The sequence below is a fragment of the Scyliorhinus canicula genome, chromosome 10 (assembly GCF_902713615.1).
Source record: "Scyliorhinus canicula chromosome 10, sScyCan1.1, whole genome shotgun sequence".
NCBI classification, from domain to species: domain Eukaryota; kingdom Metazoa; phylum Chordata; class Chondrichthyes; order Carcharhiniformes; family Scyliorhinidae; genus Scyliorhinus; species Scyliorhinus canicula.
The window spans coordinates 146,540,048-146,562,544 of NC_052155.1; the positions used below are offsets into that span (position 1 = coordinate 146,540,048).

At 51.0% G+C, this 22,497-nt stretch overlaps 1 protein-coding gene across 1 annotated transcript in view; it reads right to left on the reverse strand.

Annotated features, from left to right (window-relative positions):
• The window catches only part of itga9 (integrin, alpha 9), a 632,947-nt gene that overhangs the window by 498,002 nt on the left and 112,448 nt on the right, over window positions 1-22,497 (reverse strand). Inside the window, exons 9-11 of the mRNA XM_038809824.1 lie at window positions 21,999-22,136; window positions 12,954-13,059; window positions 729-823 (exon numbers count right to left, since the gene is read on the reverse strand). Of these exons, the coding sequence (XP_038665752.1) occupies window positions 729-823; window positions 12,954-13,059; window positions 21,999-22,136 (339 nt within the window). The remainder of the gene's footprint in view (window positions 1-728; window positions 824-12,953; window positions 13,060-21,998; window positions 22,137-22,497) is intronic.

Genomic DNA, 22,497 nt, shown 5'->3' on the forward strand with positions numbered 1-22,497 from the left:
GGGGGGGGGGGTTAGAATCGCTGGGGGTGCCGGGGGGTCGTAAAAAAATGTCGGGAGACCCTCCCGCGATTCTCCCACGCCACGTGGGGAGCGGAGAATTCCGCCCTCAATGTCTGACCTACCACAGTCCTCTGGGGGAGAGAATTCCAAAGATTCACAACTATCTGAGTAAAAACGTTTCACCGCATCTTGGCCCTCAGTGGTTTTCCCTTCTTTCGAAATTGTATCCCCTGTTCCAGACTCCCCAACCGGGAAAAACATATTCCCTGCATCTACCCTGTCTATCACTTTAACCTCCAATATAGTTCCTACTCAGTCCAAAGTGTACATAGAACATAGAACAGTACAGCACAGAACAGGCCCTTCGGCCCTCGATGTTGTGCCGAGCAATGTTGTCCCTACTCAAACCCACGTATCCACCCTATACCCGTAACCCAACAACTCCACCCCCTTAACCTTACTTTTAAGGACACTACGGGCAATTTAGCATGGCCAATCCACCTAACCCGCACATCTTTGGACTGTGGGAGGAAACCGGAGCGCCCGGAGGAAACCCACGCACACACGGGGAGGACGTGCAGACTCCGCACAGACAGTGACTCAGCCGGGAACCGAACCTGGGACCCTGGAGCTGTGAAGCATTTATGCTAACCACCATGCTACCGTGCTGCCCCTTGTAGTGCCATAAATATACACCCGACATAGTGTTGAAATCAATGAACATTTACCATTGAATATTTGGAGACTATTCCATTGGCTTCTCCGTGATAAATGTAAACCGCTCCATGATAATCATTTTCATTGGGTGCTCCAATCGCAACATCTGAAAAGAAAAAACACTTTCAGTAATCACTGGTAAATGGTTATGGGGGGAAATAGTTATCCTGGTACTGAATTCAAGCATGGTTATTATGTGTCTGGAATTGAATTTGGTAGTTGTGGCACTGGATTCAGGCATTGTGTATGTGGTACTAGGCCTAAGCCTGGCAGATGTGATACTGCACTTGAGCCTGGTGGCTACAGGACCGGCCCCAGATCTGCTGGCTGCAGGACCGGCTTCAGGCCTAGTGACTGCGGGTCTAGACCAGGGCCTGGTAGTCGTGGCATTGCACCCGGGCCCAATTCCTGTAGGTCTGGACCAGGGCCTGATGGCTATGAGAATAGACCAAGGCCTGGTGCTTCAGGCCTGGTAGTTGTGAAACTGGTCTTGGGCCTGATAGCTGCAGTCCTGGATTTGGGCCTAGTTGTTATGGTAGTGACCCAGGACCTGTTGGATGTACAAATGGACCGAGGCCTAGTGGCTTTTGGAACGGACCAGGACCTGCTGGCTTTGGGAATGGACTAGGGCCTGGTGGCTGTAGGACGGGACTCAAGACTGGTGGCTGTGGGATGGACCTTGTGGTTGTGTGACTGATTTCAGGCCTAGTGCCTATTGGACTGATGTGGAGATGCCGGCGTTGGACTGGGGTGAGCACAGTAAGTAGTCTCACAACACCAGTTTAAAGTCCAACAGGTTTGTTTCAAACACTAGCTTTCGGAGCACTGCTCCTTCCTCAGGTGAATCCTATTAGACTGGACCAGGCCCTGGTGACCTTGAACATGATGGCTGTGGTACTGGACTCGGGCCTGACAGCTGAGTAACATGGACACAGACCTGGTGACTCCAGGACTGGACCAGAATCCGGTGGTTGAGTCACATGGACCCAAGCCAAGTGACCATGATGCAGATATTGGCTGCAACATATTTACAATTCCAAAGCACAGATTTTAATTAAAAATAATGGAACAGTTGATCTGTTGTACTCATGCTATTGCTCTCTTCCTATTTCCTAATTCTTTCTGTATCCTTTAATTTTATTTTTTATTTTATTCTAAAACTATCTAATCTAATCTCTTCATACATGTGTGTAGGATGACTTAAACCAATTTGGATGGGGAGGCAAACATAAACATTAGAGAGATGAAAGAAAGAGCATGGCAAGTTTGGAGAGGCAAACTGCTTTAGAATGGTTGACTGGTACAAAAGGTACCAGTCACATGGGATCAGAGGAGAGCTGGCAAGTTGAATACAGATTTTGTTTGGGCACAGAAGACAGAAAGTGGCAGTAGATGGGTGCTTTTCTGAATAGAAGGTTGTGACTAGCGGTGTTCTGCAGAGATCAGTTCTGGGACCTTTGTTGTTTGTGGTGTATATAAATGATTTGGAAGAAACTGTAGCTGGTCTGATTGGTAAGTTCTCAGACAACACAAAAATTGGTGGAGTTGTGGATAATGAAGAGGATTGTGGGAGGATATAGCAGGATATAAACTGGTTGGAGTCTTGGGCGGAGAAATGGCAGATAGAGTTTAATACGGACAAGTGTGAGGTATTACACTTTGGAAGGTCCAATGCATGTAGGAATTACACAATAAATGTTAAAACCCTTGTGAGCACTGAACATAGAACATAGAACGATACAGCGCAGTACAGGCCCTTCGGCCCTCGGTGTTGCACCGACATGGATAAAAACTAAAGGCCATCTAACCTACACTATGCCCTTATCATCCATATGCTTATCCAATAAATTTTTAAATGCCCTCAATGTTGGCGAGCTCACTACTGTTGCAGGTAGGGCATTCCACGGCATCACCACTCTTTGCGTAAAAAAACCACCTCTGACCTCTGTCCTATATCTATTACCCCTCAATTTAAGGCTATGTCCCCTCGTGCTAGCCACCTCCATCCGCGGGAGAAGGCTCTCGCTGTCCACCCTATCTAACCCTCTGATCATTTTGTATGCCTCTATTAAGTCACCTCTTAACCTTCTTCTCTCTAACGAAAACAACCTCAAGTCCATCAGCCTTTCCTCATAAGATTTTCCCTCCATACCAGGCAACATCCTGGTAAATCTCCTCTGCACCCGTTCCAAGGCTTCCACATCCTTCCTATAATGAGGCGACCAGAACTGTACGCAATACTCCAAATGCGGCCGTACTAGAGTTTTGTACAACTGCAACATGACCTCATGGCTCCGGAACTCAATCCCTCTACCAATAAAGGCCAACACACCATAGGCCTTCTTCACAACCCTATCAACCTGGGTGGCAACTTTCAGGGATCTATGTACATGGACACCGAGATCCCTCTGCTCATCCACACTACCAAGAATTTTACCATTAGCCAAATATTCCGCATTCCTGTTATTCTTTCCAAAGTGAATCACCTCACACTTCTCAACATTAAACTCCATTTGCCACCTCTCAGCCCAGCTCTGCAGCTTATCTATGTCCCTCTGTAACCTGCAACATCCTTCCGCACTGTCTACAACTCCACCGACTTTAGTGTCGTCTGCAAATTTACTCACCCATCCTTCTACGCTCTCCTCTAGGTCATTTATAAAAATGACAAACAGCAACGGCCCCAGAACAGATCCTTGTGGTACGCCACTCGTAACTGAACTCCATTCTGAACATTTCCCATCAACTACCACTCTCTGTCTTCTTTCAACTAGCCAATTTCTGATCCACATCTCTAAATCACCCTCAATCCCCAGCCTCCGTATTTTCTGCAATAGCCGACCGTGGGGAACCTTATCAAACGCTTTAGTGAAATCCATATACACCACATCAACTGCTCTACCCTCGTCTACCTGTTCAGTCACCTTCTCAAAGAACTCGATAAGGTTTGTGAGGCATGACCTAACCTTCACAAAACCATGCTGACTATCCCTAATCATATTATTCCTATCTAGATGATTATAAATCGTGGGCGAGATTCTCCCAAAACGGGAGAAATCGTAAAGCTGCCGTAAAACCCGGGCGGGTTTTACGGCAGCGCGCCCCTTCCCGACGGGGGACCGATTCTGGTCCCCGGTCGGGGCTAGCAGCCCGACGCCGTAGGCTCCGGCAAGACGGGCTTAACGAAAATCGTTAAGCCCGCTTACCGGAGTTAGCGCCGGCTGACGCGTCATATGACGTCAGCCGCGCATGCGCAGTTTGGAAGACTCCAACCCGCGCATGCGCGGGTGACGTCATCGCGTTTTTGCGCGAAACCCGCGCATGCGCGGGCCGGGTTGCCCCTCAGCCGCCCCGCGAATGGATACTGCGGGGCGGCGGAAGGACAAGTAGTGTGCGGGCATCGGGCCCGCTGCCCGCGATCGGTGCCCACCGATCGCGGGCCCATGGCACCCTTGGCACGGCCGTGGTACTGCCGTGCCAATCGGTGCCATGGTTATAAAAGCGAGTTGGTGACGCCGTTCTTACGAACGGCAAGACCAGGTGTGTTTGCCGTTCGTGAAAACGGCGGAAAGGGCTGGGACTTCGGCCCATCTAACAGCTGTGAATCGCTGCCGGCCGTAAAAAAACGGCGGCAGCGATTCGGGTCGGGACTTCGGCGGGGGGGGGTGGGAGAATAGCGGGAGGGCGGGAAAAATGTCGGGAAGGCCCTCCCGCTATTCTCCCACCCGTCGTGGGGGGCGGAGAATTTCGCCCCGTATCTTTTATAATCCTCTCAAAGACCTACCCACCACAGACGTTAGGCTCACTGGCCTATAGTTACCGGGGTTATGTCTACTCCCCTTCTTGAACAAAGGGACCACATTTGCTATCCTCCAGTCCTCTGGCACTATTCCTGTAGCCAATGATGACCTAAAAATCAAAGCCAAAGGCTCAGCAATCTCTTCCCTGGCTTCCCAGAGAATCCTAGGATAAATCCCATCCGGCCCCGGGGTCTTATCTATTTTCACCTTGTCCAGAATTGCCAACACTTCTTCCCTACGCACCTCAATGCCATCTATTCTAATAGCCTGGGTCTCAGCATTCTCCTCCACAATATTATCTTTCTCTTGAGTGAATACTGACGAAAAGTATTCATTTAGTATCTCGCTTATCTCCTCAGCCTCCACACACAACTTCCCACCACTGTCCTTGACTGGCCCTACTCTTACCCTAGTCATTCTTTTATTCCTGACATACCTATAGAAAGCTTTTGGGTTTTCCTTGATCCTACCTGCCAAAGACTTCTCATGTCCCCTCCTTGCTCGTCTCAGCTCTCTCTTTAGATCCTTCCTCGCTTCCTTGTAACTATCAAACGCCCCAACTGAAACTTCATGCCTCATCTTCACATTCACCTGAAGAAGGAGCCGTGCTCCGAAAGCTCGTGTTTGAAACAAACCTGTTGGACTTTAACCTGGTGTTGTAAGACTTCTTACCATCTTCACATAGGCCTCCTTCTTCCTCTTAACAAGAGATTCCACTTCTTTGGTAAACCACGGTTCCCTCGCTCGACCCCTTCCTCCCTGCCTGACTGGTACGTACTTATCAAGAACATGCAATAGTTGTTCCTTGAACAAGCTCCACATATCCAGTGTGCCCAACCCTTGCAGCCTACTTCTCCAACCAACACATCCTAAGTCATGTCTAATGGCATCATAATTGCCCTTCCCCCAGCTATAACTCTTGCCCTGCGGGGTATACTTATCCCTTTCCATCACTAACGTAAAGGTCACCGAATTGTGGTCACTGTTTCCAAAGTGCTCACCTACCTCCAGATCTAACACCTGGCCTGGTTCATTACCCAAACCAAATCCAATGTGGCCTCGCCTCTTGTTGGCCTGTCAACATATTGTGTCAGGAAACCCTCCTGCACACATTGTACAAAGAATGACCCATCTAATGTACTCGAACTATATCTTTTCCAGTCAATATTTGGAAAGTTAAAGTCTCCCATAACAACTACCCTGTTACTTTCGCTCTTTTCCAGAATCATCTTCGCCATCCTTTCCTCTACATCCCTAGAACTATTAGGTAGCCTATAGAAAACTCCCAACAGGGTGACCTCTCCTTTCCTGTTTCTAACCTCAGCCCATACTACCTCAGAAGAAGAGTCCCCATCTAGCATCCTTTCCGCCACCGTAATACTGTCCTTGACTAGGAGCGCCACACCTCCCCCTCTTTTGCCCCCTTCTCTGAGCTTACTAAAACACCTAAACCCCGGAACCTGCAACAACCATTCCTGTCCCTGCTCTATCCATGTCTCTGAAATGGCCACAACGTCGAAGTCCCAGGTACCAACCCATGCTGCCAGTTCCCCTACCTTATTTCGTATACTCCTGGCATTGAAGTAGACACACTTCAAACCATCTACCTGAACACTGGCACCCTCTTGCGAAGTCAAATCTGTGCTCCTGACCTCTATACTCTCAATCTCCCGTACCCCAAAACTATAATCCAGGTTCCCATGCCCCTGCTGAATTAGTTTTAAACCCCCCCAAAGAGCACTAACAAATCTCCCCCCCAGGATATTGGTGCCCCTCAGGTTCAGATGTAGACCATCCTGTCTATAGAGGTCCCACCTTCCCCAGAAAGAGCCCCAGTTATCCAGAAATCTGAATCCCTCCCGCCTGCACCATCCCTGTAGCCACGTGTTTAATTGCTCTCTCTCCCTGTTCCTCATCTCACTATCACGTGGCACGGGCAACAACCCAGAGATAACAACTCTGTTTGTTCTCGCACTGAGCTTCCATCCTAGCTCCCTAAAGGCCTGCCTGACATCCTTGTCCCCTTTCCTACCTATGTCGTTAGTGCCAATGTGGACTACGACTTGGGGCTGCTCCCCCTCCCCCTTAAGGACCCGGAAAACACGATCCGAGACTGACAGGCAGAGAGATAAAAATTGGAATGCCTTTCCCATCACCAAATTTGGAGGATATTGCGAAGGCACTGCTGGTGGCACCTCTGCAGTGTTGAGATGCCCAAGTCTACAAAGCGTATGGCAGTGTGGGGATTGCTGCTGCATGGTAAATGTGACCTCCGTGTGGAGTTTGAGACCCGGGAGGTGCAGTTTTGCTGAATTCCTACATGGGATGTGGCTGCGTTTATTGCCCATCCCTAACTTCCCGTAAACTGAGCGGCTTGCTAGCCTGCTTCAGAGGGCATTTAAGAGTCAACCGATACTATGGATCTGGAGTCACATGTGGGCCAGACCAGCTGAGGGAATTGGTGAACCAGATGGGTTTTTTACAATGGTCATTGTTAAGACTTTTAATTCCATATTTTCATTCAATTCAAATCTCACCATCTGCCATGGCAGGTTTCGAACCCAGGTCCCAAGAGCACTGGGCTGGGTCTCTGGAATACTAGTCCAGTGACAATACCACCACGCCACCACCTCCCTAAGCTAGTGACGAGAGAGTTGGTGTGTTGACACAATCTTGTTTAACCTCAATCTTGACTGAGATTGGGGCTTGTGCTGGTTTCATTGCTGAGGATCACAGTTTGCATGCCATCATGGAGTAGGCGAAGGATGGTGACAAATTTCTGAGGGTAGCCAAATTTGAGGAGGATACTCCACAGGCCTTTACGGATAGTCTAAGGTATTTGTGTTTGAAAAATGCCACGTGCATCAGTTGTTGCTGTTCTTTGCACTTTTCTTGACTTTGCTGCACAGTGTAGAGCATCCCGATTTGTGAAATTCGCACTGCGCCCTAGAAGGAGTTCTTCAACCACGAGGAGGAGGCGGTTGAATAGCACCCTTTGAATGATCTTCCCTGTGGCAGAGACACCACAATTGGTTATGTCTCCTCTCTTGAATATAGTCGTGATCATAGTACCTCTGAGATCCCCCAGCATGCATCCTTATTCCCATATGAGGGATATGAGATTGTGCAGCCACGCCCGGGGTGTATCTCCACTATGTTTCAGAATTACAGCAGGAATTCCATCTGCTCCGGGGGCTTCGATAGTTTTCAGCTGTCGAATGGATTTTTCAACTTCGCTCCAGACCAGGCTAGCTCCAAGTCTGAACAGGATGGGGTATTGAGGAATGCAGCTGCGGGGTGTTGGAAGACAGAGTCTTGGTTGAGGAGTTCTTCAAAATGTTCTCTTCAGCGTGCACTGACTGCCTCCCTGTCCATGATGAGCTCCACTCCATGCTTGGCTCTCAGTGGGGTGTGCCCTTGAATGCTCGGGTCATAGGTGGTTAGCATTAAATGCTTCACAGCTCCAGGGCCCCAGGTTCGATTCCCGGCTGTGTCACTGTCTGTGTGGAGTCTGCACGTCCTCCCCGTGTGTGCGTGGGCTTCCTCCGGGTGCTCCGGTTTCCTCCCACAGTCCAAAGATGTGCGGGTTAGGTGGATTGGCCGTGCTAAATTGCCCGTAGTGTCCTAAAATGTAAGGTTAAGGGGGGGTTGTTGGGTTACGGGTATAGGGTGGATACGTGGGTTTCAGTAGGGTGATCATTACTCGGCACAACATCGAGGGCCGAAGGGCCTGTTCTGTGCTGTACTGTTCTATGTTCTATGTTCCATGTTAATCATCTCAATTAGCACTGAAGAAGTCGGGCGCGCTGTTGCTATCTGTGAGTGACTGGATCTCCAGTGCTTTTTCTATCCACCATATGTCCTTTATGCCACGGGTTTTAATCTGTGCTGCTGCCTTCAGCCACCAGCAGGACAACTGGTTTACTTTTAAGGTGTTGTATCTGTATCTCATGGTCATTTATATCGAACCAGCGACCATGTTTCCTTGTAGAGACTGCACCTCTTCACCGGTGCTTGTTGTGGTGGGCTTTAAGGTCAGCGAGTCACTCTGGCCACACAGTACCTCCTGGTGGCAGAAGAGACATTGATAGGATGCAGAGCTGGGCCGAAAAATGGCAGATGGAGTTTAACCCTGATAAGTGCGAGGTGATTCATTTTGGCAGAAAAAATTTCAATGTGGATTACAGGGTCAGCGGCAGGGTTCTGAGGAATGTGGAGGAATAGAGAGATCTTGGGATTCATGTCCACAGATCTCTGAAGGTTGCCACTCAAGTGGATAGAGCCATGAAGAAGGCTTATAGTGTGTTAGTGTTTATTAACAGGTAGCTTGAGTTTAAGAGCCACGGGGTTATGCTGCAACTTTACATGACCCTGGTGAGACCACATTTGGAGTAGTGTGTGCAGTTCCAGTCACCTCATTATAGGAAGGATGTGGAAGCATTGGAAAGGGTGCAAAGGAGATTTATCAGGATGCTGCCTGGTTTGCAGGATAGGTCTTATGAGGAAAGGTTGAGGGAGTTAGGGCTTTTCTCTTTGGAGTGGAGGAGGATGAGAGGCGACTTAATAGAGGTTTAGAAGATGATGAGGGGGATAGATAGAGTGGACGTTCAGAGACTATTTCCTCGGGTAGATGTAGCTGTTACAAGGGGGCATAACTATAAGGTTCAGGGTGGGAGATATAGGAGGGATATCCAAGGTAGGTTCTTTACTCAGAGTGGTTAGGGTGTGGAATGGACTGCCTGCTGTGATAGTGGAGTCGGACACTTTAGGAATTTTCAAGCGGTTATTGGATAGGCACATGGAGCACACCAGAATGACAAGGGAGTGGGATAGCTTGATCTTGGTTTCGGACAATGCTCGGCACAACATCGAGGGCCGAAGGGCCTGTTCTGTGCTGTACTGTCCTATGTTCTAAGATTAAGAAGCTGTCAGTGAGGCGCTGACTCAGAAGGACTGCCTATGTGGGATCTTGTTGTGACTAGCACCACTTAAAGCCAGCCTACACTTCTTAAACGGGAGGTGCATTGTGACAGGAGACGTTGCTGGCAGTCGTGTGACCCAGTAAACACTGGAGAATGGTACATCATGACAGTGAGTGGGCTCTGAAATGTTCAGCTGGATGCCTTCGTGGAGGATGTGAAAAGTAGGAGAGATGTCCTACCAATTGGAACACCCGCCTCACACGCTTCTCAACTCACCACACCACCATCACAACAGCGACCAACAATCAGGGCACGTACCCAACCTTTAGACTTCACCTCACTCTCACACAGTTATCACTGCTGCAAGTTTCAAACTCACATCTCAAGGTTTGCAAACACTGTCAGCTTTTCTACCATAACAGCCACGTCACCCAAATAGATTTCACAAAATTCACAGGCACGCTTCCCTCTCTTGTGCAGAACAAGGCGGTACACAACTGGAGCCAGCAGGGAGGGGGGGGGGGGGGGCGTGAGTTTGTGCACACACAGTGCTGTCCATTATCAAAATACCTATTGCTCAGCCCATGGCAGGAACAGGCTGAAACCATCTTCAGACCTAATCCCCCTCACATCCCACCTCCCCCTTCATCTCGCACTCTCTTCTGATTTATAAGTTGCAGATGATGAAAGCATTATCTAATGGGGACGCACAATGAAATATTTGGGAATATGGAATAGTTCAGCACCGATATGGCATGGCACTGTGTATAGAACTTCCCAACGTGAAAGTGGTGGCCAACAACCTTCACACATCTATGGACCCAACCACAATACAACATCTAAAGGCTGATGTCACAGCTTCACTCGAGCATAGGCAGAAGTCACCAACATCCGAGTTCTGCCATACAAGGTTAGCCTGCCCACCATGGCTTAGGGCTTGCAGGATGTCACCGCTGTCGAGGAATCTGTCCTCCGGCACTTTACTAGGATTGCTGCTTCCCTGAATGATACGGACGTGAAGGAGCACAAACCTGCTGTCATCTCTCAACAAGACGCTCTCCATCCCTTTCACTCTCCCAGTGCCTGTCAGACTGCCAGCCCAGACCGCTGCCACCCTTGCCAAGATACCAAGTCTAAAGCTGGCCCTACAAATGCCAGAGCTGCTTGTCGTCATCCTGCAAAGCCATCTACAGTGTCCACAGTGGAAGTCATCAGCCTTCCACCAGCCTTCCTGCAGCACCTGCATGGGGTACTAGGATTGGCAAAACCACTTAGAAAACAGGCACTAATAGAATGCGCGACTGGGGAGATTAGTCAACTTGTGTATGTAACATGCCATGACTTCAGTTATACATTTGGTCTAAAATGTTTACTTTTTACATTTTGGCCAAGAAAACATAGTGACAGTGGGGGAAGAGAAGGTGTGGGACAGTTGGGAGAATGGGGAATTGGGCTAGTGGTTAGGGTTTCACACTCTGATGAGTTCTTCACTAACAGGTCTGGCAGAAAGGAAATGCTCAGATTTTATCCTCCCTTCATCCTCCCAATGCTCCTGATCAGCTCACAGTGAAACAAGTGACAAAACCTGTCCCCTCATGGTGGCAAGGTTATACAGCATGCCGCAAACACCATGAATATTAACCCCCACTCTGCCAAATACTGCACAGCCCTTCCAGAGCAGACCATTACTTCGACCGTCAATGATCTTTGCTGTTATATTTCACCCGTCTGCATGGCTTTTAGTATATGTATGTTGTATATGTATGTAGGGTGGGGGCTACACACTGGAGTCATTGGCCATGTTGTGGCGAAGACTGGAGACCACATGACCACCATGACCAAGGTCTTGACAAATCTCGGAATGTCACTTGACTCCCCGGCCAATAAGAACCCGTATAATTTCAGCTGCCATGGGGCCTTAAAAACCCACAGCATAGGTCTGGACGGGAAGAGGAGCTGGATTCGTTGTCCGGTAATGTAATGTGTACAAATAGATTTCGCCTGTAAATAAACTGTTGCAGCTTCTTATCCACGAGTGGTCGCCTGGAGTTCCGTTGCTACATTGGTGATGAAGGGAAAAATAATCAATGTTCCGATTATATGGACAAGTGCGGTAGGCCTTTCCAGTTTGATTCCAAGCTATTTCCAGCTTGGAGCAGAAGGAAGGCCAATATGCCACTGTAAACGTAAGCCTTTTAATGCCGATTAAAATGACTGGCTGCAATATGTGGAATGTATGCATTGCTTGTCAGAGCGAATGGCATAGAAAGAAAATAAAAACATTACTTTGCTCAAAGCTTGTGGCACCCAGACTTAAGGTATAATAATCTTGACCTACCCTGAGGCCCCTGACTCAAAATCATTTAACGATCTTGTGGATTTGGTTAGAGATCATTTTCACCCAAAGCCTTCTATCGTTCTTCAGTGGTATAAATTTAATTCAACAGGGAGGGCTCCAGGAGAATCCGTTGCAGTTTTCATGGCAAGATTAAGGAAGCTGGCAGAATGTTGTGATTTTGAGTAGTACCTAAACAATATGTTATGGGACAGGCTAGTGTGAAGGTAAATAACGCGGTTGTACAAATGAAGTTGCTGGAGGAATCAGAGCTGGAGTTAAAGAGGGCGATGGAAATGTCCTTGTCTATGGAGGAGGGCAGAAAAGATGCTCAAGAATTGCAAAGCGTGCCTGGGAGCAAGGACCATCAGTTGCAGCAAGGGGTTGCAGGCAGCAGCACCAGGAGCGAAGGTTATGGTGCAAATAGGGAAAGTTTGGCCAGCGGATGAAAATGGGGCTGGGGTTGCCGCTTTGATCAGGCAACAAATTTCAAGAAATGTTTCAGGTGCAAAGGAACCCATTCCCCAGAGAGGTGTAGGTTCTGGGATGCCAGTGCCAGGATGCCCAGGTAGCACTACGAGGGTGCAAAGCTGGCAGTGCCAAGATGCCCATCATGCACCCAGGTGACATAATGCCCCATACCGGGGATCGGGCCTGGGGGGTACCCTGCCCTTTTGAGGTGGGGTGTGGGGGTTCGATTACCCCTTATTAGTGAACTGGGGGGTCCAGCGGCCACGATGGGGGTTTCACAGATCTTCGATCTCTTCCTGCGCTGGTGAGTGAAGCCCGTTGGTTTAGGAAATGGGACCAAGTGCGGACTCGGCGGAGCATTCCTCACCAAGGCCCAAAAGTGAAGTAGAGTCCTGTTTAATAGCAGGGTAGCTCCCAACGCTGCAAGCCGGGAAACACTCGGCTATACGCACTCAACACGGGACTCTGTTTCATTTCCATTAAATCGCGCCCATTACTGACACTAAATAAACTCCACAGTAAATCCTGCAGCACCAAGACCTGTAAGCAGTGGTTTAATACTACTTTTAAATTAGAACACGATGAAGATGGTGAATAAAGGGAGCAAGCAAAAAGCTGGTTAAATGTTTTTACAAAATAAGATGATAATTAATACACTTTGATAAGCTTTAGTAATGTTGATTTATAAATGTATCAGGAAGCACTGACCTGGAAACCCATCATCATCAATGTCTCCCAGAGATCCAATGCTATCTCCAAAGTGAGCGTTGTACATGCCATCACCCTTTAAAAGCTGCTGTTCCTCCAGTGCTCCCTGCAAACAGGAAATAAGGAATGTTGATAAAAACTTGTACTCTGTCCTGAACATCTAGAACTGTGTGAAACTTGACTCCCTTCAACAACGTGATCTGATTGTTACCAATAGGTTAAGAGAATTTGTCTGATAGCACAGTGGGTAGCACTGTTGCTTCACAGCTCCAGGATCCCAGGTTTGATTCCCAGCTTGGGTCACTGTCTGTGCGGAGTCTGCACGTTCTCCCCGTGTCTGCGTGGGTTTCCTCCGGGTGCTCCGGTTTCCTCCCACAAGTCCCGAACAACATGCTGTTAGGTAATTTGGACATTCTGAATTCTCCCTCCGTGTACCCGAACAGGCGCCGGAATGTGGCGACGATGGGCTTTTCACAGTAACTTCATTACAGTGTTAATGTAAGCCCGCTTGTGACAATAAAGATTATTATTAAAACACCTCACATGACTTGTCGAACCTTCTTTGGTCCTAATTTAATTCCATCTCCTTGAAGCCTGAAGTTTTGTGCTGGGCATGTGAAATACGAGTCGGGCCCTTTCCCAACTTCCAAATTGTACACCCAACTCATGACTGACTGTGCCTATCAACTTTGTCTTGTCAGGCAGGGTTTGGATGAGTTGCGATGGAGTGTGTGGGGAGCTGAGTTGCAGAGGCAGGCTGGTTCTACCTCAATTCCCTACATTCCTTCAATGGCCTAATAAACCCACTCCTCACTTCCTTCCCTGTGCCACACATGCCCCCTCAGTTCCCCGTACCACCTCAGATGCCCATGCCACCTCATGTCTCTCAGATCACTATGCCACACCATGCACAACTGCGCGCCCCCCCCCCCCCCCCCCCCCCCCCCCCCCCCCCCCTCCCCCTGTCCCAGGTGTCCTCCATTAGCCACTCACCCAATATCCAGTCAAAAATCCTCAGGAGCCACGCAATACGAATTGGAATTGTTTTGAATGCAGGTATAAGAAATGAAACCTGTGACAATCTAATACTCTGATTCAGAAACCATTCACTGACACTAGAAAGAAAGAAACTATTAAAAAAAAGTTTAATCCCTTAATAGAGCATAATCTTTTGTAAAGAAAACAACCATGAATCATTTCCCTGACCAGCTATCTCATAGAACAGGGTTTTTCAAACTCAGGGTCGTGACCCGCGGATGGGTCGCAGGCAGTTGCCTGGAGGGTCACAAAACGATCAGTCCCGCAGTTGCTGCGGCGGTCCCAATCGGCGGAAGCGCTACCAGTGTTTACATGAAGAATTGCGGCCACTGTTGCCTTCTAAATGGTGGTACAGACTAGACTGCGTGGAATCTTCTGGCCAGAAGTGGCAGCAGAGAGTAGGTCACATGGCCTACATGTAGAACGGACGTGAAACATTGTCCAGGGACATGCCTCGATTTTGCAGCTGATGGCAAGCAATGTGAGTGAACTGTGAAGATCAATGCTTTTCTTTAAAGTAAGAGATGGCCAGAGACTCAAATAGGCAGTTTACCTATTAACATAGAACAGTAAAGCACAGAACAGGCCCTTCGGCCCTCGATATTCTGCCGAGCATCGTCCGAAACCGAGATCAAGCTATCCCACTCCCTGTCATTCTGATGTGCTCCATGTGCCTATCCAATAACAGCTTGAAAGTTCCTAAAATGTCCGACTCCACTATCACAGCAGGCAGTCCATTCCACACCCTCACCACTCTGAGTAAAGAACCTACCTTGGATATCCCTCCTATATCTCCCACCCTGAATCTTATAGTTATGCCCCCTTGTAACAGCTACATCCACCCGATATTGGAGAGGATCTCACAACAAAATCTGCTGGAGAGAGCTGCGCAGGAGAGTCCAAGACAGACAGAACAGTGCTAATGTTGAGAGTTCCAGGGCTTCTCGTTAAGCCATACGGAACAAAGAAGTATAAAGATGATTTTTTGCGGTATGGTTTTGTCAATTGTGACAATGCAAATAAGGAGGCAAAGCCCATGTGTGTTATATGCAGGGAAGTACTGGGAAATGAGAGGCGTTTCAGAATTTGAAACAGAAGTGGTATGTTAAAAATTCCTTTTGAGATTGAGACCCCAGAGTCAGTTATTAACTTACAGCTGACTCCAAATGAAGAAGGTGATGGTGGGCTACCTTTTTGAACTGCTGCAATCCCTGTGAGGAAGAGAGTTCCAGGATTTTAACCCAGCAAGAGATATATGCCGGGATTCTCCGACCCGGCGCACCATTCTCCAGTGATGTTTTTCAGGCTCCGGCGGGATCGCCGCAACACCAGTCGGGGCCGTTGACAGCGGCCTCCTCCAGCGATTCTCCGGGCCCCGATGAGCTGAGTGGCTGACGGGTTTGGCTCAGTACCGCTGGTGTGGATTACTCACCTCCCACACGGTGGGACCTGGAAAGTGAGTGTGCGGGGGCCGTCCTGAAGGGGGTGGGGGGACCTGACCCAGGAGAGGCCCCCACTGTGGCCTGGCCCGCGATCGGGGCCTACCGATCAGCAGGCAGGCTGGTTCCGTGGGGGCCTACTTTACACCGCACTGGACCCCTGTAGGGCTCCGCCATATTGCCCAGAGCCGGCGCAGAGAAGGGAACCCCCGCGCATGTGTAGAAATACGCCAGCCCTTCCACGTATGCACGGGAATTCGCTGGCCATTCTGCACATGCGCGGACTCACGCAGGCCGTTCCCCGCTGGCTGAAGCTGCGGGATGACTCCACCAAGAAAGAACAAAGAAAAGGACAGTACAGGAACAGGTCCTTCGGCCCTCCAAGCCTGTGCCGAACTTGCTGCCCGTGTAAACTAAAATGTTCCACACTTCCTGGGACGTATCTCTCTATTCCTATCCTATTCATAGAATTTCATAGAATTTACAGTGCAGAAGAAGGCCATTCGGCCCATCGAGTCTGTGCCGGCTCTTGGAAAGAGCACCCTACCTACCCCCACACCTCCACCCTATCCCCATAACTCAGTCACCCCACCCAACACTAAGGACAATTTTTGGACACTAACGGCAATTTATCATGGCCAATCCACCTAACCTCCACATCTTTGGACTGTGGGAGGAAACCGGAGCACCCGGAGGAAACCCACGCAGACACGGAGAGAACGTGCAGACTCCGCACAGACAGTAACCCAAGCCGGGAATCGAACCTGGGATCCTAGTGCTGTGAAGCAACTGTGCTACAATGCCGCCCTTCCCAATGATTAATTCCCCATGCCAGGTTCTCCGCTCCACACACTCTGTCAAGCAAATCGTTCATTGGGATGGAGCCATGGGAACTTTATTCCAAACTATGCGCCCATACTGTGTACATTTTACTATGTTATTGAAGCCCAAATCCGACTCCCATTAAAAGAAAAGCCAAATAAATACTGGTGGATGCTGGAAGTCTGAAATAAAACCAGAAAGCCCTGTAAGGACTCTGCAGGTGTGGCAGCACAATGGAGGGTATGCTGCCAGATCTATGTCTGGCTCTTGTTCCATGACACCCCACCCTCTGCTCAATCCCAGACACCCCGGGCGCAATTCTCCGCACCCGCGGAAAAATCGCAAAGTTGGACGTGGAAACGGGCGAGTTTTGCGACGGTCCGACACGACCCATTTCCTGAGGTATTCACGTCCGGGAAATGGGCTAGGAACGGGGCCGCGTCAATCACGTGCGCGATGACACCAGAACGCGGAGACGCAGCGAACACACCCACGTGACGCCGCCCGACGCCGTAAAAAGGCGCGGGCGAGCACAGAAACTGTAGGCCAAGATGTTGGGGCTGAGGAGAGCAGCCCCCCGATTTGTGGAGGCTGATGTGGAGATGCTGCTGGAGGGGCATCATCTGCCCGCGTAGAGGGCATCGCCACCCTGCCAGAGGGTGCCTGATTAGCAGGGAGTCCCATCCTCCCCAACAGAATCTGTGGAGCAGGACGCCCAGAGGGCAGCGACACTGCTAGATAAAGAAATGGCCTGCGAACGCCCTGCGGCCTCTCAGCGGGCCGATGACATCGAGGAGGCGTCCACTCAAGACGACCTCGAGATTGCGGCATAGCTTTCTCCCACACCATCCACCATCCCAGAGACACTCACCCCGGCTGGCCTATTTAGTGATGAGGCTCCTGGGTCACAGTCTGGGTCGCACATCACAGCTGAGCAGGTACAGCAGGTGGAGGTCGGAGCAGCCGAGGGCCCGGACTGGCCGAGGCAAGGCCAGGCCCAGCATGCAGCTGGCTCCCAGACATTTTCAGAGTTCCTGGACTTTCTCAACCCACCCGCACAGCCGATGCATCAAGAAACCCAGGGACACAATGACGGGATGAGGGCTGTCTTCCAGATTCTGCAGACGCTGTTAGAGGAGTCGAACCGCGTCCACGAGCAGGGAGTGGTGCCGCTCATGGCAGAAACCCAGGCCGACACCGCACGGGTGGCATCCGCGGTGGAGGCAATGGGTGAAACGGTTTCGGCCATGGGTCAGGTTATGCAAGTCGGGCGTCACGTGCAGGCGTTATCCTCGGCCCTGGACAGGGTTGCCCTCTCACAGGCAGCAATACGCCAGAGCCAAAACGACATTGCCAGCGCGCTGCGAGCCTTGGCCGAGTCTCAGCAGGTCATGGCCCAGTCGCAGCAGTCAGTCGCGGAGAGCATCAACCGCCTGACACACGTGCTGGATGGCGTCATGCACTCACAGGTTGAGGTCACACAGTCCCTGGCGGGAATGTCTACCTCCCTGGACTCCGTCTCTGCAAACCTTCGGATCCTGGTGGATACCGTTGCAGGCCTCCAGGACTGGCAGCGCCAGGTGTCGGTGGCGCGACGGGGCACCTCCCCGCTCGCACCTCTGTCCCAAAGTGAGGCCCGGCGGCCACCGGGATCCCCGAGGGAGGAGGAGGTTTCGGGGCCCGTCCCATTAACTCCATCACGGGACGTCCCGGAATTCTCGGCCTCCCCCCGTCCCATCCCTGGTGCATCGGGTGGGCAGCAGGCAGAGCAGGGTGGCACAACGTCACCCGAGACGCCCGCAGAGCAGCCTGGCCCATCAAGGCCGGGTCGCCCCAGGAAACGCTTGCCGAAGGAGAAACTAGTCAAAGGGGGCGATTCGCAGCAGTCCTCCTCCACTTGTAGCCACCTAAGGTGGACACTGGGCTAACAAAATGGAGAACTGCTAAGACTGCAGGGAGAAAGCAGTTTAGCCAGGACAAGCAGTCTGCAAAAGCTAATTAGCATTCTGCACGTAGCAAAACTAGTTTATGGCCAGGTGGAAGATCTCAACCAAAGGTGTAAATAGCAAAACGCTTTGCATAGTAATGAGGCAATCCAGATCTGGGCACACACAATAGCAACATTTGGTTTTGAATGGATACTTTAAGTGGACGCCCAGACGAAACGGCACCAGAAGTATCCATCACAAAAGACCCTAGAGATCGCCCCACCCATCGAGAAGAGACCCTCAGATTGGGGGATTTGTGAGACATCGATTGGGAATTGATCCAATCGATGCATGGCAGGTAAAGCCCGCCCCGAAAAGGCACGGACATTGGGGGCCCCTATAAAGATAGACCCCCACACATGGTTCTGTCTGTTTTGTGCTCCGGCTTGGACTGCTGTTTTGACTTCGACCCAGATCTGCTGTTGTATCCTGACTCCGACTCCAGCCGTTGATCCTGTCTTCCATCACCAGCCGTTGAGCACCAGCCATCGTTCAGTAAGTCCCAAAACGACGCTCGCTACGTGAACTTATACAGTATTCGACTAGTAACGAACAGAAGGTGCAGCCCAGAAAGGAACAAAGGCCTTGTCCCCTGACCTTGCTGGTTCCCACTTAGATAAGTATTTAGTCGTTTAATAGTAGAAATAGGTATTAGTCTTTAGCGTGTGCATGCGTATTTATTATATTTGTATAATAAATATTGATCGTTGGAACTTACTAATCGGTGTATAGTTTTATTACTTTGAACCTGACCTTGAGATACTTGTGAGGTGTTTATATACGACACCTGGCGACTCCGAGCTGAAATTACACACACAGAGCTGTAGCACTGTTAAGCACACGGCCTTTAAACGGAGGCGTGTTAATACACTCCAATAAACGCGTAATACACTCAAGTCCTGCTGTATCATCTGGGGAACCACTTAGACGTAGTGGTAGGGCCCGTAAGGCAACAAAGATAGACACTGAGTAAGTTGGCACGGGGGCGGGGGTTGGGGGGGGGGTGTGATGGTGGCAGTTGTGTGTTGACCCTCTGCACGACTAGCGATGCAGGTGGTGGTTTGGTGTTCAGCGGGGACATCACATGCGATGCGTGAACCGTGCTGCCACCAAGGCATCGCGTGCCCGCCGCCCTCGCAGGGTCCGTCGTGCCGCCTCCTGGACATCACCAGCATCTGGATCGTGTCTGCGTGCTGTGCCCGCCACTCCGCCAGCCTCCTCCTCCTCCTCCCTCTCCTCCTCCTCCCTCTCCTCCTCCTCCTCCTCCTCCTCTGTGCTGGCACCACTGCCACTGGCTTCTCCCTCCGCCTCCTGCAGCAGGTCATCTCCCCTCTGCATCGCGATGTTGTGCAGCGCACAGCAGACCACAACAATGCGAGCGACCCTGTCGGCCTGGTACTGCAGGGCCCCTCCGGAGCGGTCCAGGCACCTGAATCTCATCTTCAGGAGGCCAAGGCAGCGCTCCACCACACCCCTGGTTGCTGCATGGGCCTCGTTGTATCGTGTTTCCGCATTGGTCTGAGGCCTCCGTATAGGCGTCATCAGCCAAGACCTCAGCGGATAAACCCTGTTGCCTAGCAACCAGCCCCTCAGCCGGGTGGGACGCCCCTCAAACATCGCAGGGATGTACGACTGCGCCAGTATGTAGGAGTCATGCACACTCCCTGGGAACCTTGCACAGACGTTCATGATCCTCATGTGGGGGTCGCATACCACCTGGATATTCATGGAGTATGTCCCCCTCCTGTTTGTGAACACATCCCTGTTCCCTGCAGGCGGGCGCATGGGGACGTGAACACAATCGATTAAGAGCGACCGTCACCTTGATGGCAACCGGGATCACGTGTCCTCCCCCCGTTCCACGTGGGGCGAGGTGCGCCACGAGGTGACAGATATGTATCACCGTCCGCCTACTCAGCCGGAGTCTCCTCCTGCAGGTGATGTCCGTCATTGTTAGGAAAGAGATCCGGGCGCGGTACACCCTCGGCCTTGGTCGTCGCCTCTGGCGCCGTGGCTGCACCCTCACTCTCTCCTCCTCCCCCTCCTCCTCCTCCCCCTCCTCCTCCTCCCCCCATGCTGCTCGACGACTGGCAACTCCTCGGCCCTTCCCTCTGCTGCTGCAGCTGGCCCTGCATCCACTGCGGGTTGTGGCTGTGGATGCTGCTGCATCTCCAAATGCAGTACAGCGGCCCCAACCACTGCGCAGAACATAGCCGTTCTGTTCACAGACATTGTGCTAACCTACAGAAGGGTGGTGGGGGGCAGAGAAACGGGACATGTTAGACGGAGGTTAGTCGACACCTCGGCAGCCGCCTGCCACGGGATACCTGTGTGCAGCCTAACCCCTGGTCACTTTCTGCATCCAACGGGCAGTTAACTACGTCCTCTTCACCGGTGCGTCAGTGGCCCGTGTCCATAAGCCACAGGGTAACCAGCGGCCGTGTACTCGTGACCGGCACGCCATGGCATGGTGGCAGACATTTGGTAACCGGGGTTGGACGGGTCACTCGCTCACTCTCTACCTAACCCCCCCACTCCCACTCCCCCCCCCCTCCGTCTCCCCGACTCCCCCCTCCATCTCCCCCACTCCCCCCTCCATCTCCCCCATTCCCCCCTCCATCTCCCCCACTCCCCCCCTCCGTCTCCCCCACTCCCCCCTCCGTCTCCCCCACTCCCCCCTCTGTCTCCCACACCCCCCTCCGTCTCCCACACTCCCCCACCCCCCCCGCTCTGGACCCCCTCCCGTTCTCTGGGATGCCTTCCCCGTTGTGGCCAGACTCCAGCGGTGCGCTGAGCGGTGCGCTCACCTCCTCGAAGCTCTCGTCAGCCAGCACGACTGGTTGACGAACTTGAAAAGCAGGTGTGTTGGCCGGCGTGGAAACAGTGCGTGATGACGTCGGGGCTTTGGCCCATCTGGGCCGGAGAATAGCGGGGGGCCAATAAGTAGCGATTCTGGTCGTGTCGGGGGCGCGTTCGAGGCCTTTGCCGGGAATGCCGACGTGTAGTTTGTGCGGGGTTCGGAGAATAGCGGGAGGGCGTCGGACCAGCGTCGCCGTGAAAATTTCCGCGGCCCGCTATTCTCCGAACCGGCATGAGTGCGGAGAATCGCGCCCCCACTTTTGTTCTTCCTCGTCTCCATTTTCATTGACATAACACCCACCTTACTTCAGTTCTGAAGATGTCACATCTGATTGAAAATGTTAACTCTAATTCTCTCTCCACTGATGCTGCTGGACCGACTAAGTATTTCTAGTACTTCCTGGTTTTAATTCATTGCCATTATTATCATAGAATTTACATTACAGAAGGAGGCCATTCGGCCCATTGGGTCTGCACCGGCCCTTGGAAAGAGCACCCTACGCCTCTACCCTATCCCCGTAATGCCACCTAACCATTTGGAAGGTAAGAGGCAATTTAGCATGGCCAAACCACCTAACCTGCACATCTTTGGACTGTGGGAGGAAACCGGAGCACCCGGAGGAAACCCACGCAGACATGGGGAGAAAGTGCAAATTCCACAAAGACAGTCACGTGAGGCCAGAATTGAACCTGGGACCCTGGAGCCATGAGGCAGCAGTGTCACCGTGTGCCACTGTGTGGCCGAAACTTTCAAAATGGGGGTGAAATTGTACCCTCTCAATTTGACAGAGATTTATCTGGTTTTCCTCTGCACAGACCAAGATGGAAAGTGAGTTCTCCCACTTTAGATCATTTCTCTTATTAAGTAACAAAGCATTTGCTCCAAAGAATAAACTTACATTGCCCCTGTTGATGAACACAGTTACTTGGCCTTCATCTCTTATCTCTGTGAACATGGGAGCTCCAACCAGAAGATCTGAGTAGCCATCTGAGTTCAAATCAACTGTGCACAGCGACGAGCCAAAGTACGAGCCCAACTGGAAGAGATTCAAAATGGATCAGCGTATGTATTAGATAAATCATTCCAATCTTTCACATTTCAACATAACATTGTAATCCTGGGGCACGTTTCTGAATCAATTGCTGAATGAAGCCAGGTAATGTATCGCACTCTCAATTTTAAAGTATTCTGAATCAGCAGGCTTGCCAGCAGAAACATACATTGGACAAGCATTGAGTCTGGTGTTCCAAGAATTTAAAATGAGTCTGAAAATTCTACAGGCTGAAGCCCAAATTTCTGATCTGCGCTCACGTTGGTTGAGGATTCCCAGCAGTGGCAAGAGGTCAGAAACTAATGCCTTTAAGACTGCTGTATTATCATACTGCAGAAGGTGTCAG